The sequence below is a fragment of the Armigeres subalbatus genome, chromosome 3 (genome assembly GCF_024139115.2).
Source record: "Armigeres subalbatus isolate Guangzhou_Male chromosome 3, GZ_Asu_2, whole genome shotgun sequence".
Lineage (NCBI taxonomy): Eukaryota > Metazoa > Arthropoda > Insecta > Diptera > Culicidae > Armigeres > Armigeres subalbatus.
The window spans coordinates 411243892-411263422 of record NC_085141.1 but is presented as its reverse complement, the minus strand read 5'-3'; the positions used below and the strand labels follow the sequence as shown (position 1 = coordinate 411263422).

The 19531-nt window shown below is 38.8% G+C and overlaps 1 protein-coding gene across 4 annotated transcripts in view; it reads right to left on the bottom strand.

The window, feature by feature from the left end:
* LOC134227186 (major facilitator superfamily domain-containing protein 8-like) overlaps window positions 1–19531 on the bottom strand; it is a 75323-nt gene that overhangs the window by 12429 nt on the left and 43363 nt on the right. Inside the window, exon 2 of one of the 4 annotated variants that reach the window (XM_062708508.1) lies at window positions 18325–18980. The exons of 2 other annotated variants lie outside the window; for them this stretch is intronic. In XM_062708508.1, the coding sequence (XP_062564492.1) occupies window positions 18325–18980 (656 nt within the window). Of the gene's footprint in view, window positions 1–2620; window positions 3277–18324; window positions 18981–19531 lie in introns of those variants that run through there. One more of the 4 variants, XM_062708509.1, reaches the window with a different exon arrangement.

The window sequence follows — 19531 nt, the reverse complement described above, 5'->3', positions numbered from 1 at the left end:
CTTCAGTATCTCGTACTTGACTCGAATTTTTATGTTTGCCTGATTGCATGTTCATAGAAGTTAAAACACTAAGCAAAAACGATACTCTAAGTTTTTACGATATCTTTATGACTCACCGAGTAATTTTCGCGCCAAAATGGCCTTCCCTGTGGAAACGCTATAGGTAGAGATATTGAAAAACGTTCCACAGCATGGAGACGCATGGTACATTTGTTCAATGATTTATCTTGTGACTAAACTTTTTTCTACAAATTCCATAACACCCGTTTTATTAAATAAATGTACAAGTTGGGAAGTACGTGTTTTTGGTTAATATGTCGAATACTGCAATCAAGAAATCATGAGAATCGTGATATGCAACAGCAGGTTTCCTATTGTCCCCTGAGCGATTCTCACCATTCATTCACGGTTGTCTTGCTAGAGCCCTTATTTGAATGCAGATGATCCAAATTCTCAAAATTGTTGTGGAGTTCTGATCAATTTGTCTACCAGGTCAACTACCTAAAGTATCAAACCGTTTTGATATGACCAACTGATCGGATTACTTTATATTTTACCATTTCTAGCGGCTTTGCCCACAACAGGGTACAAAAATTATTTTGGTCAAAATCACAATAAGTAGCAAGTGTAAAACCATACCGATATTTCGATCGAAACAATATCAATTTTTAAATAGTTATCCATTGGTGTTCATATAACTGCATAATATTGACCAAAAAAATTTATTAGCCCACGACTGGAACACTCCCCTACAAACTTGTCTTGTAGCAGTGAATAATAAAAGTGTTTTCTCCTATATTCATTAAATAAACTCCGACTGTAAATAATTAAAAATATCTCCAAGAGGTCGAAAATATTGTTATAGCATACGTTCAACGATAGTGAAACCAGTGGAAACGAAAAACGAAGAAATGGAACAGATGACATCAGTGATTCAGAGAATGCCGATGAATCCAATGGAATCCAAAAAGAAATGAAAAAGTTCCACCTTAAAAACACCATGCGAGTTTGAGAAGATTACATCGAGCTGAATATTTGAGTGGAATAGTGTGGGTTCGTTTCATAGACCAAAAATCAGGAATAACAAATAGGGGTAAGGACGATTCGGCGATTCGTCCGACGATTCACCAGTGCAAATTAGATGACTTGCAGCAAAAAATTATCGGTGTTCAGTATTCATTGTTAGGTACTCAATTATTGCTAATAATAAATTCATTGACCATCAGACAACTTGTTCAATGCCATTAAATACATAAACTTTGAATGCATCCTAAATAGATATACAAAGAAGCTAAAATATGTTAATATCATAATTCCAGTATTAGACTAGACAGCACGCGACAAATGACGAATCACTATTTACAGGCATTGAAACCATACTCTATCTCCACAATTTTCCTCGTACCTCCCTTGCTGATAAATTTTCCACTTTGCCGTCTAACTCAAACACAAATGCTACTGCTCTGATGGGATTCCCACTTGTTGTTACTGTCGCTTCTGCAATAACAGTTGAAATGCAAAACGCGCCACATATGATGAAAAGCTATTGTAGAAACAAATGAACTTCGTTAGCTTTCCAGAAAAAAAAATGTGAGCGTCAAGTGAACACGATAATTGATCGTCATCGTTTACTAGAAAAACGTGTCTGATTCAACGGAGTATTCGATGTAGTTTGAACAATTTGATATTTTTTGGCTGTTATTTGTTCTAATATTTTATTGGAAAAAAATCCTGTCGTTATCACAAATAAAGTAGCTTAAATATGTACATCATGATTATTCTTGAAGGAATTTTCTGTTTTCGAATAATATATTTTTTCGCTGGATACAACCAAAGGTCCAGCACACATTATAACAGCCAAAATCATTATTCCTTTTTTTTTCTTGAAATAATTTCAAAAGGTAAAATTTCTGATAGTATGACTCTCGTATTAACCTCCCCTTTTATTATCCTCATATATACGAATACACAAATGTTTAAAAACCTCTTAGTAAACAGCTGTGGATATGCCTAATCAACTCTAAGCTGCGCGGCGATAATATTCTAATTAGGGACGTATTGTCAACAATGAAGAATATAAGAATAAGAAGAAGATTGCATATTTTCACATCGAAATTTACCAGTTTCTAGTAGATTCTGATGGAGAAAGTTGCTAATTTAATTATGGATCAACGCCAGATGGTTTATGTGCTTGTTTAGAAAGCTCATATAATTCTTTTTCTAGATAAAATTTTTCAAAATCGAGTTCAAGGCTCGCTTTCTCTTAATTAAAACATTTGAAAATTTTGCTGTTGATTCATTTCAGGCTGTTTACCAAAATGTTCTGAAACTTAAGAAGCTTCATGACTACATTTTCGGTGCGCAAAAAAAGTAGTATGTGGAAACTACTTCTAAAATTTCCATGGATCATCCTTTGCATAAATATAACCATCATTTTTCACATGAATTGCACATTACGAAGCACAATCTTCCCAAAAATCATTTTTCACTTTCTACTAAATCATAGAGCAGATAATTTAAAAATTATCTCTATTAGATGCCAAAGCATAATCAGCTTTTGAAATGTACTTCTACTTAGACCTCAGAAAACTCTGTGCACTGTACTCTCACAAATCATTACGGATTTCAGGTAGGGCCAAACTCCAGTGGCAACGATGCCGAACGCCAGGAACATCACGAACCCGGTGAAGTACAACACTCGAATCGAAATCCACCGGGCACGGTACTCTGCTGCCGTCTCTAATCCCAAAGCCCGTTGTTTATCAGGTTGTTTCAACGAAATCCACCGATTGAACCGCGTCATTCTGAACGATTACGAGACCTACCCTAATGTAGCTTTTGAGCCTCAACAAACAAACTAATGCGGACGCGACCTACACAGGAAAGCCCGTCCACGGACGGTTGGCCGCTTTGTTATCCGTTCAAGTGCCGATTCGAAACTGATCGCAAATTCATTGAACGATGGTGCCTTTATCAAATATCACTGTGACGTCGTGTCATCATGCTCTCTCAGCCCCGGTAGCCAAACTCATGCGCCTCCGAACCGTTCGGGAGGCTAGTTAAAATAGGCCGATGAATCTAAATCAACACCAGGCAAGTGGCTGTTCCGATATGGTGGCGACAAACGAGTGAAATTCACAACACAGCATTTATTAGTTGAACCCCAAAAGTGTCCCGGACCGGCGCAATCGCCAGTTGTCCCGAACCGGTCTGTCGCGAAAACTAACGAAATGTGCGCGCGAGGGTCCGCGAGATAGCATCCGCGTGGTTTGAACTGCGATCGGAGAATAAATCATCAAAGCCTATAAATTGGAAAACCAATCAAAGTGGTTGCGAACGGGTGGCACAGTGGAACAAAAGCGGAAGAGTTGGGGACACAATTGACTACGCGCCGCACAGATATCGTGACGAGCCTCCATTAGGGTTGGTTATGATGGGTGCATATGGATGTGTATCCTGGTGGATGGGTCCGGAGCAGATGACCGTGGGAGGAGCATGACAAATCGATGGATTCGTTTAATTTATTCATGAACTTGATTCCGATTATAAGTGCACGAGATATTGGACATATGTCATAGAAGAATTTTGTTTTCTGCTTTCAGGTTTTATCATTGCTGTTGTATTTACTGTAATTTGTTATGCATTCGATAAGAAAAGCGTACCAAAATGTAATCAATAGTTAAGACGTGTTATGAATTTTTCAAACAAAAAAAAATCTCTAGAGCATTTTTGCCTTTATCGTAAAACAAAGTTATACCAAAAAACAATTTCATTTGGAAAAAAATGTTTTTGATTTTTGAAAAAAATCTTATAATTTTGGATAAGTCTTGGTTGGTGTTCCATTAGTACTATGGCAAATGTTTAGAAAAAATGCTGGAGACCTAATTCAATACATAAGGAAGGAAATAAATCTTGATTTGGATGTGATTATATTCATTGCATTTTTGAGTTATGGCAAAAACTAAGGATCATAAACACTGATGTTGTAGATTATTTGTTTTCTAAGCCTGTCACCCAAAGGTCATGAAAAGATAAAAAATAGACTTAAAATAACAAAATGTGTTTATCTGTAAACAATTCGTATTTCGCAGGTATTACAAAAATGCTTCCTTTTTTATTTTTGTTATCCCGTTCTAGTCGGGTAGAAAGTGCATTGAATAAAAAAAACCGTTTCAGGATTTGTTGTGGAAACAACGCAACTGGACTAATTTGCAAATGAAACTACATCTCTGGGGAGGGTCGTATAAAACGAACTATTCGAGTGGGATGACCAAACGTAAAACATGATAAAATTTTACAAATATTCTTCTATTATTATCATCCACTATTAATTTTTTTAAACAGATTCGTATTTCGTTTCCTCTTGAAAATATCTTCAGTGTATTGTTATCCAAGTATGAAACGAAATACGTATCTCTTGCTACACAAAATGTTCATATAAAGAAACTAAATGGAAAAGGAATATTTGTAATATTTAATTGTGTAGTTTCCACTAAGACGCACAAAAATAATTAATCCAAAAATATGAGTCTTGAATTGTTTTCTGAAGTTTTTTAAATAGGCGATAATCACATTAACATGATATAAAAAAGAAAACTGTTTCGTTTTCCATCCACCATATAAAATAAAATTTCATTGTAAAATAAAAGAATAAAGGATAAATTTTTGTCGGATCTTTTCGCTAAAAAATGCATACTGACTGCTAAAAAACGTATCAAAATTAGACTCATTTTCATTTTATTCATACTTAATTGTTTTTGATAGGACGACTATAAAAGATATAAACCGGAACAGTAACTATGCATCATGGAATTTCCCTTTAAAAATTTGAAAAAAAATTGCTGATTCAATTTTGTCTACTTTTTCATACTATCATTTAATAAAAAAAATCTGCGGGCCTTTTTTATTTTTAGCCCAACGCCAACACGAAGTAGAGAAAATGTCTAACCAGAGAATCAAACCCAGCCATCTACAGCATGTTCTTGTCAATCGACTAAGGGTTTATGAGCTCCAAACAAGTTTATAATTATAAATAGCCTAATTTAAAAAAAAATGTTTTTATTGGGCCCAAAATATGATTTATATGATGACATTTGATTTCCATTGAACATGACGTAGATGGATACCGCTCGCCGTCTTCGTTCAAAATATTGTGAAAAGTGTCTTTTCGTAACACTGTCTCCTATATGGACACGAATTTCATTTAGTCAAGGTCATGGTTGTTTGTATCCCATTCATATGATAATTAGAGTGATTGATACCTATATGAATTGGCTATCTGATTGAGCTGCATCATCATTTCGGACGTAGTCGGACACACGACGATGTAATGAGATTGAAACTAGAGGGATCCTACGGGCAGAGATGTGCGAAATCATAGCCAGACGAATGAAAAAAGCTGTAACTTTTGTAAACAAATGCTGGCGAAATTTGCCGTAGAGTCACGTACCACCCATTTACCGAAAACTTAATATTCGAGATTGTGCATGACAATGAATTTGATTATCGTATCCAAAGATGACATAAGAAATTGTTTCTAAATAATTATTTCTCTATAAACATTTATGTTTATTCAATTCGTTTCTACTACTTTTTATACTTCTTAGGGTATAACAGTTTAATATGCACCCCTTAAGCTTTTTCGATTTTTTTACGAATATAAATAAGATACTGAGCCATTTCAACTTTCAGGTGCAACATTTACTAAATTAGCTACATTTCACAATGTCACATTTCTTATTTTTTTAAACCAACAAGTTTTTTTTAACTTTCTAACTCATTTGAAATGTGTTTCAACAATGAGTCTGGAGCTTAATGTGAAAAATGACAACCAACCAAACAATTTGAGCTGAATAAGTAGTTTTTTAGCCCCAGAAGCCTATTTTTTGTTGAATAAGCACTCTATCAGCTGCCAATGTTTGTTGAAAATGAATCACCCACTTTGAGCGTGCACACTAGGAGTTAACTTTCTGAAATCAATATGGCGAAAGGCATCTAAGCTTCGATTTCTCGCACCTTCATAGAAAAAATATTTGGTAGGCGTAATAGCGGACACATTCCTACACAACTGGTACCAAATAGTTTTGAAAAGTTCCTACTTTTGAGAAATCTCGCCTTAGATGCCTTTCGCCATACAAATTTCTGGTGGTTAACTCATTCTGGCTATTCTCGCATATGCGTTGGCACCTGGATGCTGGCAGTGCGTGGCTGGTAGGAAACCAGCCAACGCTAATAATTCATTGCATGTGAAATAGTGGTTCAATGTAATGGACGCAGTAGTTCAACCCGAAAAAAATAGTGAGCGCATGGTTGTTTATTTATCTTACCGGATTGAACGAAAATGTTAGCACTTAGGTTAAAGATTAAATTATGTAAATCAAAATAATGGATCTCATTTATTATTTTAATGAAGAATGAAAAAAGCAACTAGGTTGCTTAATTTGGATTAAAGATCAAATTATAGGAACCGGCAATAGCAAGCCCGCTGCCCATTTTCAACTGCAGCAATATTTCGTACTTTATTTCCGCCTATCTCGGAATATAGGATGCCTACATTTTACCATTAATTGTAGGGTAAAACTTGGAAGAAGATTCTCAGAAATTAGGATTGTTATTTTTATTTTGCTTATGGTGATTCAATTTAGGTGTTATTTATTGTTGAAACTAATTTTATGCAAATACTTATCAACTCATTTCATCAGATAACTGTGAAGGTCCGAACCTTTTCCAGTCGCATAACTGCCCGAGGTGTCTAAACCAAATTCCTATCTCGCATGACATGACAAGCAAAATTTTGAATTGTTATCAATACATATTGTTCGATAAAATACGCAACGTTGCCAGACATTTCATTCATTATCTTGAAGTATTTTGCCAGTTTTTTGAAAGATAAGCCTGTTTGTTATTAATTTTAAAGACACTTGTCTAAGAACTAGGGTTGCTCAAATATTTTTCCAATGGTTCTTGAAAATAGATTTCTAATTATAACCTATTAAATTGTAAACTTTGATTACAAATCAAAAGAACGAGCTCACTTGATTGGTTTGTATTAAACGATCGTAATTGTATGGTCGTCTCCATTATCTTCTTCTTCATTGGCAGTACATTCCCAGCTGGGACAATGCCGCCTCGCAGCTTAGTGCAGGAACTTGATTGTGACTAAATCTAGTCACATATGAGTTGCAGTAACCTATGTGGAACATGTGTGCTGCTAGGGTATTAACTGCGAGGTTTCTAAGCCAAGTTACCATATTTGCATTCGTATATTATGGAGCTAACACGGTGATACTTTTATGCTCAGGCGAGTCGAAAAAATTTCAAACCTGTACATTTCCTGGACCGGACTGGGAATCGAACCCAGCCATCCTCAGCATGGTCTTGCTTCATAACCACGCATCTTACAACACTTAGAAGGGCCTCATTGTCCCCATTGTATCATACTTTAATTGGACAAAGCTTCTCAATCTGAGGTACAAGTACCCAGAATGTTATACTTTTGCTGACCTCGGGGGAATAGCTACGATAGATTTGCGTAATAGCGGATATTATCAGAAGCAGAGTAGTAGCGTGGACTCCCAGCGCCCTTGGCGAAACCGTTATTAGGCGCCCCTTACTTTCATACGTGTTCAAAACAAACATCATCAGCTGGGATTAAAATAAATTTGCCTGGGTCCCTTCTCATTGTTCGATCCCGGGATTGAGAAAGCAGATGGGTGCTATGGAAAATGATATTTACAATCGGAAAATCTTCTTAGATGAATGGAGATGGAAAAATGGGAAATTGGGTAGATTGCTGTATTCAATTCGCCCGCAGATGTCGAAAAGTCCATGGTTCAAAAAATTGAATATGGGACGAGACTTCATTCAAACCGTGTGTCGTCTAATGTCCAATCACTATACTCCAAATGCACATCTTTTCAGAGTGAGGCTCTCGGAAGGCAATCTCTGTGTTTGCGGCGAGGATTATCAGGATATTGATCACGTCGTGAACGTGCGAGGAGCGTGGCCCCAGATCTGCGCTAAAGGAACATCCCCGGGTCCGAGGAAAACAACCAAAGCTTATTAGGAAAGTGTTGGTGGGACTTGGTCATGATTATATGTCCCTTGTTCACCAATTTTTGGGAGTTGCTGTAATCATGGTTCGCCAATCCTCTTGCCTGCCATACCCCATCACGAATGTCTTCCTCTTGTTGTCCATTTTAATGACTGTCGTTTACCTTCCACATGTCTTCCTTTCGTTGTTGTCTCCCAAGAAAATGTTTGTTCGTCCCGTTACAGAAGTGACACGTCGTTAAGAATGGCAACTATGTGAATATCAGCATCGTTATTACTTAAGCACTGTTAATTCCCTTCCTTTCCTACTGTATTATTGTATTCCATAACCTCGACCAAACAGCGAGTCGTCCCCGAAACTAACATTAGTGCATAAAAATCATGTAAAATTAAAATCAAAATATGATTTTGGCGTTGTAACGCTTAACGGCAAATTAACCTTCCAAATAAACGACAGTAATTTTTTTTTGCGTGGTGGATTTAATAAATGTTATGGATTCCTTAAGCCTCTATAACCGGCATATGTTTCAATAAGTAGGAAAGGAGGTAAGGATTATTAAAAAACAAGAAGATTTCTAAAAATCCCTTTTCTAGAAATTTTACCGATTTTCTGAAAGGCTAAATAAACCCACACAATTAAAAAAATCTAGATCCAATAGTGCGTGTGTTACCGACAAATTGGGAATTCACGCACTAGTGAATCGGACGTAGTCGCATTAAGAGGAATCCTACTTCGAAGTGGATCGAATGACCTCGGAATCGCCATTAGACCTTGGTCGGTGGTTTGAAAGAACTTCTGGACTTGAAATAAACTTTAACTTTGGAGAGAATTGGTAGAAGGTAGGAATAGCGATTGGACCAAGTCATATAAAAAAACGAACTCCGGACCTATTCAGATCAAAATGTAACAATTCCTGGAGTGGGTCTATCGGAAGTTTGGTGGTGTTGGTTGACAAATAAATTTCAACTTTGAAGTAGATCAGTTGCCATCATTACTTAATTCTTTCGATAAGTGCTTCGTTTAAAGATCCAAAAATAAAATCAAATTCAAAGTATCATCGAATATTCAACGGCTTTGCTTGTTTTTTTTTACCATCATGAAGTGTCTGGTTTAAAGGAATCGAAAATGTCACTGGATCAAATGCGTTCGTTATGATTCCTTTTCGAACCTCAAATAGTTTGCCTGCATAAATATGAGAGAATTTATTTCAAATTCAAACAAACTCACAATCTCTATTTCCGAGTATCTACTATTTAAAAACGGTTCTGATGTCTTAGTCATGACCATGTATAATGGTTTCTTACAGTGTACTCTGTGTTTCACCTTTGGCGTATTGAAGAACTCATCTAGGACTTCTTCCCCAAAAACTTGGTCCAACATTCTTTTCAATTGTATTTCCTGTTCAATTCAAGTATCCAAACGCGTAAAAAACCTCGATTAGATTTGTCATAATTTCTCATAGTTCTGGATTTCTGGCGCCCTTGGCGGGGGGCAACCTGGCCAACCACACGCTACGGCGCTGATCAGAAGCAACCAAAATCAATTCGTAAAAATGTTATTTTTACACAATTGTTGTACACAGAGGTAGCTTTTTACTCGGGTCGTTTTTACACGGATTTTATGACTCACGCGGATTTTGGAATTTACGTGGATTTCGGAATTATATTCAAAAATTTAACTGATTTTGCAATGTTCACTCATACAACACTTTTCTGTAGGACTTGCAGCAATATCCTTTTGAAAGCAAAGGATTAAAAAAGTTAGGCCCTTTTCAAAAGATAATCCACATTAATTTTGGGAAAACTAAGTATTCAAAGGGGCTGTTTGTGACAAAGTCCAAAACTCCAGAAAGTTTTATTGGATGCTGCCAACATTTGTTCGAGTTGGTGTGAAATCCAGGATCTCCAGAACTAAACAGAGAGCAAATGTCTGTATTAATAAACATTAAAAAGAAACTCTTTCCAGGCTCTGTTTTGACAGAATAATTTAATAAATCCAAACAGCAAAAAATGTTTTAAAAATCTGAAATAATATTTGGTGAATTCTCAATGAATAGTTCTAAGTCTAAGTCTTTAGGTTTGCCAGCCAAATAAGTTAATTTTCTAACAGCACTGAGAAACAAACCCAGCAAACATCAACACATTTCTTTCTTTGAAACGACGTGTTTTACCGGCGAGTTATTGGTAGACCATAGACATTTCCATTTCCAGTATTGGACTAAGGACGAAGAAGTTACTACAAAATTGGCACCAAGGAACATATAAATAGTTAGCTGCGATCGGTTCAAAATCGTTGCTGTCATATGAAAAATACATTTCTACCAAACTAGCATCAGAAAACATGGGAGTAGTTAGCCGCAATCGGTTCTCACCCATAGATGCGATAGAAATGAAAATACCTTTTAAGGTGTCAATGGGATTAAACCACCCGATCCCATAACTTCCGGAATACTAAAGAAGCACCATTTGATTTGTTGTGGATTTTTCCTTTAGAAAGCTATTTTTCTGGTACGCGAGAAAAAGCTGTTTGGTCGCAAGCCATTTGGCCGAAAATGCCTTTTGACCAAATCGATCGTTTAGCAGAAAGGGCCATTTGGCCGAAAATATCGTTCGTCTGCCGAATCGATGTGCCCGAAAAAGTCATTTGGCCGAATATGTCATTTGGCCGAGTGGGGCTCGAAAAAAAGCAATCAATTGATTGTAGCTTTCGAGCCCCTTCAGCAAAAGTGAACAAAAAAACTGATTTTAACACATAATACTAGATCTTTTCGAATTTTCCCCAAAAAAGTTTAGCCAAGTTTCATTTTCCCATTCATAGACACTTTACGAAATGAACTTCAACAAGACACCAAAAATTTAATTTACAAGCTACAATCAAAAAATGTTGGAACTAGCTCATTCAATATATGTGTTAAATTAAAAAAATATGGGCTTTACGAAAATCACAAGAAAAAAATTTTTGAGGTTTTGTCCGGCTTTCCGCCACAGTGCGCTCGCATAACGAATAGTACAAGAACATGATGAGATACATGAAGTGGAGCACGCGGGAAATAGTACTAGCTTCGCATCACCATAGAAGATGGTGATGCAATGTCGGAAAACGTTCCCGACGAAAAAATCGTGGAATTTTTGAATGCGTTCGGAGACGTGTTTTCGCTGCTAAAATGGGGAGAAGGGTTTGAGTTCGGTAGAATACCGCTCGGAATATGGTCGGCCCGAATGCTAGTCCTAGGCTAGGCGAGGTCCACAGCGAGCAAGGTGGATCGATCAGGTGGAGGACGATTTTTGAACCCTTCGCAGGCTGCGTGGTTGGGAACGTGTATCCATGGACCGAGCTGAATAAAGAAGACCTTTATGTGCAGCACAGGCCACTCCGGCCTTAGTCTGATAATAAATAAAAGAATGCTGGTCCATCGAAATATCGATTCGTGGGTGACGATCGATGGACAGCAGGTCTACATTGTTTACAAGGGACAGATCGTCTCTTGTTAATACCGCAAAGCGCATACTGGCATATGGTGTATCAAGAACAAAAAGCTGTTTGTCCAGAAGGGTTATGCAAACGTGGCGATGCAAACTGGGCCACTACAACCACCGAAGAAGGCGCACGTTGCAAAACCCCCGAGCGCCAAACCGGTAGGACAGCGTTCTGTCGCTCCACCACCAGCATCGCTGAAGGCTTTCCCAAGCTGCCACAGCCGTCTAGTTAGACCAAAAAAACCTAACTGATAGCCAATGTGCTGTTCCAATTACACGAACGGTGTCTCCCAGTACGTAGCAAGCACAAAACGCACAAAACAGCCCGCTGATAAGTGATCTTGGTTGACATATTCAAAAAGCCAGCAAGCGATACGGACAATTCGTTAACATCAACGAGAAGTAGCCGAAGCCGAGGAAGCCCGCCCGGCAAGAAACAGCTATGCCCCAACAACGGTGACGACGAGCAGGATGAGGACTTTCTTCCATAAATGGCTCTCACGTCATATGTACAACCTCGCATCCATCAACATCGGTACGATCACGAACCTCACAAAACTGAACGCAGTCCGAACCTTCATAAGCAGCCAAAACCTCCATATCGCGTGTCTGCAGGAAGTCGAGAACGAACAGCTTTCCATGCCTGGCTTTGTCGTTTTCGCGAATGTGGACCACACAAGGAGAGGCGGTGAAGGAGCACATGGAGAAGAGTCTGGACAGCCGACTAATCCCGCTGCAAGTGCACGACACAACGATCTGCAACGTTTACGCTTCCTCCGGCACTGCACAGCGCGCTGCTAGAGAAGAGTTCTTCAATGTCACGCTTGCATATTATCTCCGTCATCACATTGAGAACGTCATCATATCTGGCGATATCAATTCTAGACCAACATTTGAAAAGGGCGTAACAGCCAAAATTTATTCCTTCTGATTCTTCGTCCACATATATAGCTTTATATGTAGACAAAGAATCAGAAGGAAACAATTTTGGCTGTCACGCCCTTTTCAAATGTTGGTCTAGAATTGCGTGCTGCGTGCGTGCGATTCACCCAGCCCGAACACAAGCCCGCCTCTTGAAACCGCTCGCTGTACATCAGCTGCAGCTACATGATGTATGGGAGAAGTTATGTCTACGTGATGCCGGCTTTACATATGTTTGTCGAAACGCGCGATCTCGCCTCGATCAGATCTACGTAAGCCTTTTTGTGTTATCCCACCGAATGACCAACTGAATGAAGCGGGCATGGAGGAGATTCAAACAGTAGAAATTCTGTCTGCTATCAGGGCGATCGCACCCAAGCGATCCTCCGGTGCCGACTGGATCCCACGAGAATTTTATCTCCGGATGTTCGATGTCATCCACTATGTTGAACATGCTTATGAATGAAGCACTCAACGGCAATCTCCCCCATGCCTTCGTGGAGCGCATTATCGTGTTAGTGAGGAAGAAGAGGAGCTAGAGGGTATGCGTAACAGTGATTGATTATATATTGCTCTCCTGCATCCTGAGAAACAGGATGAAACGCATTCTGCAGGCCCACCGCGTCTAAGCAACGGGCAGAAATGTTGAAACGCAGAGCAAAACATCATCATCGTTCCTTTTCGAAACAATGCAGTCGCTCGGGTACAACGAAGAACTCATCTCTCTTCTCCGGAACATAGCCAGTCGGTCCACATCCCGGCGGCTTATCAATGGGCACCTTTCTCGATCGTTCGAGATCTTTCGGTCGGTGCGGGAAGGCGACCCGTTGTCCATGCAACTGTTCGTGCTCTATCTCCATCCACTGGTGTGTAGGCTTGAGCAAGGGTGTGGGGATAATCTGCTTGTTGCCTACGCCGACGTGATTGTGACGTCATCGTGGCAAAGAGAAGCGATTAATGAAATATTTCGTCACTTTGGGCTTGCCGTTGGCGCAAAATTTAATTCACGAAAAACGGTTGCGGTATCGAAATTTGTACTTAGTTGCTACAAATAACCAACGTATTCAAAATTCTGGGTGTTACCTTCGTCAGCTCGATTAGGGACTTAACTGGGATGCGCTGGCGGGCAAATTTTCACAGCTAATGTGGCTGCAGTCCTTGCGCAACTCTTCACTAGAGGGTGATTATGCTGAACACATTTGGCACATGGAGGCAGTGGTACCTTTCATCTGTACTGCCTCCGCTTGGTGTCCATACGGCCAAAATCACAGCAACAATGGGGACGTTCCTGTGGAGTGGAATGCCCGCACGCGTTATCATTATCCAGCTGGTACCTACGCAAGAAGGAGCAAGGCGGCTTAAATTTGCATGTTTTGGCATGCAAAAGTCGTAGTCTGGCCACCAATAGACACATGAAAGAGATCGACCCCTTCTATTCCATGAAATTCATCGTTCCGCAATTTCTACAGACAATCCTGACCTAAAATCAATCCTATCAAATTTATCCCAAATTCCCCACCATATCCAACACAATCCCTGCGCCGATCTGATCCACCGGCACTTCGTCCAGCAAACCGAACCGCCAAAGGTGGAACGAAACAGTCCAGCGCTTGACTGACTACGCGCGTGGCGAAATATTGGGATGAAAGAGCTATCCTCATCGCAGCGATCCCAACTTTACTTGCAGCCGAGACTGTCATTCGAGGACCTCGTGAGCCCTGTTTTGCCAGGAATTGGAAGAGCTGCGCGAGTAGCGATTCTTCGCTTGCTTGTGAATTTGTTAACCTTCCGCAACTCGCTTCAACTTTCAAAACACGAGAACTCGCGTGTTGTAAAAAGTACAACAGTCCGAAAAATCGTTATATTGAAGCCAATTAAAACGATATCAACTTGATTTTTTTTTTGAGAAAATAATAAAGCGGATGGATATTTTCATTGAGGACATTTTTTATGTCCAATGAATCTTCTGCTGGTTCTCCGGAAGATCCGGAACCAATGGAACACCGGTGAATAAACGGCGCGGTGTTTCTTATTTTGAAAATCCAGGCGTAGTGAAACAAATTCTAAATACATCTATAGTCGATCCCATGCGACCCTATGAAACAAGCAAAAAAAATGATTTGCAATTCTACCACTTAGCGGCGCTAATGTATATGAACCTACCAGTTTGGTTCGATATATCGGGATCTATGGGATTTAAGAAGTTCCCGTCTTCTACAAAGTTGTTCGAGGATTGAAAACCAATATGTTGAGAAACTATTTAGTTCAGAATTCAGCCGTAAGGCGGCGCTAGTGTATATGAGAGATCAGTTTAGTTCGATATCTCGGGATCTGTGGGATTTATGAAATTGTCGTCTTCTACAAAGTTGTTCGATGATTGGAAACCGATTTGTCGAAAAACTGTTTAATTTAGAATTCTTCCGCAAATTGGCGCTACTGTATATGAGAGATAAGTTTGGTTCGATATCTCAGAATCTGTGGGATTTAGAAAATTGCCGTCTTCTACAAAGTTGTTCGAGGATTGAAAACTAATATCTCGGGATCTGCGGAATTTAGAAAGTTTCCGTTTTCTATAAAGTTGTTCGATCATTGGAAACCAATATGTTGAGAAACTGATTAGTTCAGAATTCAGTCGTAAGGCGGTGCTAGTGTATATGTAAGTCCAGTTTAGTTTGATATCTCGGGATCATAATCATGAAAATAAAGACATAAAAAAAATCTCGGGATCTGTGGGATTTAGAAAATTGCCGTCTTCTACAAAGTTATTTGGGGATTGTAAACCAATATGTTGAAAAATTGTTAAGTTTAAAATTCATCCACAGAGTAGTGCTAGTGCCTGTTAGACCACCAGCACCAGTTTGGTTATATATCCCCGGATTTTTGTGATATTGGAGAGTGGCCGTCTTCTACACAGCTGTTTGAGGATGAAAATCAATATACTGAAAAACTTTTAAGATTGGATAACATCTTAATAGAAATTATTATGGGTGGTGATATATGGGTCAACCAGTTTTGTTTGATATCTCAGAATATGTGGGATTTAAAAGTGCCGTCATTTGCAGTTACTTGAGATTTGAAAACCAATGTAACCAAAGAAGTGTCCTTGGTAGTCATATGGCTATTCGTTTCGTATCATACGCAGGAGGCCGTCAGTTCGGCCTCAGGCCCGTTTCATTCTCTTACTTTGTATCTTTTTCTACATTTCTCATGTTCCAGCAATCGCTGGAACAGAAAATGGATTTCTGAACCGTTTCCATTTCAATCCTGTACCTTCAACTTGACTACCCTAGCAGTAACTCTGTGAGAATTGGAAATGCAGGAAAAATTTGTTTCTTACATCCAATTATAATTACGTCTTTTGCGTTCTTATCACATCCCAACAAACATTTTTTTTAGCTGAAGCAACTTGTTCTTGACTTAATAAGACCTTTACGGCATTTAATGTTTATTGGGACTGGCCATTCGTTATTATTATAGAAATTATTATCAAGAAACTGATCATACTAGCCAGGATTCACATAGAGTTACAGTACATCGAATAAGGCAAATTGCACTGTATGTACCTTAAGTAGGTATGGTACCTCATTGAGGAATTTTCAGGAATTTAGATGGCCATTACAAGCATACCACCCTTGTCGAATAACTCAACTTAGACGAGGTATTGATTTGTATCAATACCTGATGTGATTATTAGCATCAATGACTACTATTTTAGCATTATTATGATAGAATTCATCATTCTTTTGTTTGCGTAGTATATTCTTGGGTTAATATGGCCTATGGTCTATGGTCTATGGTAAAGGCGGTAAACTCTATACAATACTGTGTTGTAAAGAGCATTGACAAACTCCCTGGTCATTGTCAGAAATGGTTTAGAAGAAAAATGTTGGTCTAGGAACTGTACAAAACGACTATTTTCACGGACGTTCCAGTTCCGTCTGGTAGCCACCTGCGGTCATTGCAGAGTAAGAACTGTGAACTAACACTAAGATCACTGTCAGAAATGGCTTAGAAAAAACTACGCTACTTTTTAACGAACTATCCAAAATTACCATTTTAGGGACGTTCCGGATTATCCGGAAGGCCGTCTGATGGCCAACTGGTTATGGTTATAGCTGAGTAAAACTTTGAAATATCTTCAAGATCACCGTCAGAAATGGTTTAGAAAATATTGCGCCGCTCTAGGCCGAACCTAACAAAATGCCCATTTTATGGACGTTCCGGATTATCTGGAAAGCCGTCTGGTGGCCACCTACGGTCATAGATGAGTGAGAGCTGCGAATTAACTCCAAGGTTATTATCAGAAATGATATAGAAAAAACGCGCTACTTTAGAAAGAATTGTTAATAAAATTAATGAATAATTCATTATTGGTCACTTTTCCCCGTGCGCCTGAGCCTTTTATTTAGCTGTATTTACCCGAGCCTTCTATCGAATCACTTTTATTATCTTCCCAATTGATAAAGAACTAATTTTTTGAGGAATACATGGTGATTTGGTGCAAATCGGTCAACTGACTAAGAAGATATCTCATTTTTACTCAATGTGTTTTAAGCGCTTCAAAAAGGCCCCTATAAGAAATTAGTAAATTTTTAGTTGAAAATGAACTAGAGTGGAACCCTTTAAATTATTATGAGCTACTACACATCATCGCTATGGGTTGATAAGGCCAACGTAAGTCCGTGATTAAATGTAAAAATAAAGTGATTAAAAACAGATTTATAACGCATTTCTCAAAAATCAATTGAAAAAATAAAATTTTTGAACCTCCGTTTATGTATTCGCTTTGAAGCTGCTTGGTAAGTAAAACGCATATTAAAGTCTACAAAATTAAAAATTCTTGTAAATAAACCGTTTCATAGCTGCATCGTTAACTTAAATCGTTTACTATTTCCCACAGTTCATATTCAAAGTACCCACTATGACGTCTGCTTCAATAGACTCTATGACAAGTTATTCTGCCTTAGCATCGCTTGTTAACGGGATGTTCACATGCGAAGAAATTAACTTTAAATTAACCTCAGTCAATGAATAAATGGTAGTCCACACTAGGGACGCTTACACCAAAAAAAACAAACAATTATTGTATAAAATCTTGGCATATACAATTCTGCAATGTTTTAACTATACAAAGTTGAATATTTTGTATACAACGATTGTGTTGAAATCTTTCGAAATTGTAAATACCACATTTTTATACAGTTTCTGTAAGGTGTGTATGCAGAACTGTATTGAAATCTGCCATCCGCTGGTTGGGTGTATCTTAGTACTTATATGATCATAGTCATTTTCAACGAAGGAGGATGTTAAGCTGAATCTAATCCTTATCCAAATTATACCCCACCGTAAATATAACAATGTTGTTCATAAACTCACTACAACACTATGAGTTCAATTACAGTTCATTCACAAGGTTGTTCCACACAAACAAAGTCTCCCCCAATAGTATGTAGTCGGCAAACAAACATCGTGGCATCCCTAAGAAGCCCCATACTCGCATCTATCGACAAGCTGTTTATTTATGTAAATAGACAATCGCAAATCATAATCACCAGCCGGAGCACAAAAATTGCTATCAGCGGCCCACGTTTAGCGATAACGCGGCTTCCCTTCAGTCCGTTCAAGTTCTGGTTAACGATGTGCAAGTTAGTGGTTTCTCTGCCGTCGTCGTCGGTTTGCACTATTTGCTAAGGATTCCGCACCGCGTACGGGGGGGATAGTGACACTAATGGACTGTGCAACAAATTATAACCCAAGATCGACGCAGCAAGAAACTGGACGCTCATGAATAGCGATTCCCGCATTAGATATCGATTAGGAAAAGTTAACGGAAGGATAGTGCGGAAATCGTGCGGGGCACGTGCTGCTACTTACGTCTGAATCGTTGTGTAAACAAACATCAGCAAGGCGAATGCCGCCAACATGAGATTTATAGGTAGAAAGTCCAATTTGGTTGACTGCCAGACAGCTTTGGAAGTTTTTGGGCCATGCCCCTTCAGAGCCTCTTTCAGTGCTATTTGATGGTCATTGAACACGGAAGGCATCATCAGAACAAGATTTATGCATCCAAGCGCTGTGCAGAACCATGCCACTGCAGTGTACATATTTACTTTGATCGATCCCATAAACAAGAAACCATCTTCGCCCAGTAAGGAGAATATTGGTTGCAAAGCTGAGCCCACCAGCATACCACTTGTTTGGGCTAACGATAGGAATGACATAGCCTTGGTTCTCTCAGGAACTGTTGTGGCAGATGACATGTAGGCCCGATAGATCGTACACGATACAGTTGACATTCCGATAAGTCCTCGGGATACGACCATCAGGTACTTTTCATGAACTTTGATCTCTCCTATCACGGCGTACAGCACATGTCCTACGATGAACGTTATAAGAAAGAACACCATCGGCATCCGAATCGACTTAATTCTGTTGTTCCACCATCCGAAAACAGGACTGAACGCCAGTTGCAGCAGCGAAGGTATGGCAAACACATATGTCAGGAACACTTTCTCAGCTGCCGGATCCAACTGCAATCGACAACTATTTAGCACGTACACTAAGATTTACACCTGTGTTCAGAATAATAGCAGCGGAAGCCGTTTTTCATACAAAATGGTCAACTTTGACAAGCTGTAACTTTGTACCCCGATGACCGATTGAGCTGAAATTTTGGCAGTGAACTACAAATATGTTGAAATTTACACATACTAAGTATCATTTTTTCGAATGACGCGTTCAAAAATTACGCACTAGGTCAAATTGTTAAAAAAATAGCAGTTTTTATTTTTGATATATTAACCAATTTAAATGTCAAATTCCACAATTTGTATTTTTTTTTAATATAAACTTAGTGTCTCGCAGCACCTGAATTCAAATTGATAACATTCCAATTAATTGTTTTCCTGATATTTCCAAAACAAAAACTGCTATTTTTTTAACAATTTGACCTAGTGCGTAATTTTTGAACGCGTTATTCGAAAAAATGATACCTAGTAGGCGTAAATTTGGACATATTTGTAGTTCACTGCCAAAATTTCAGCTCAATCGGTCATCGGGGTACAAAGTTACAGCTTGTCAA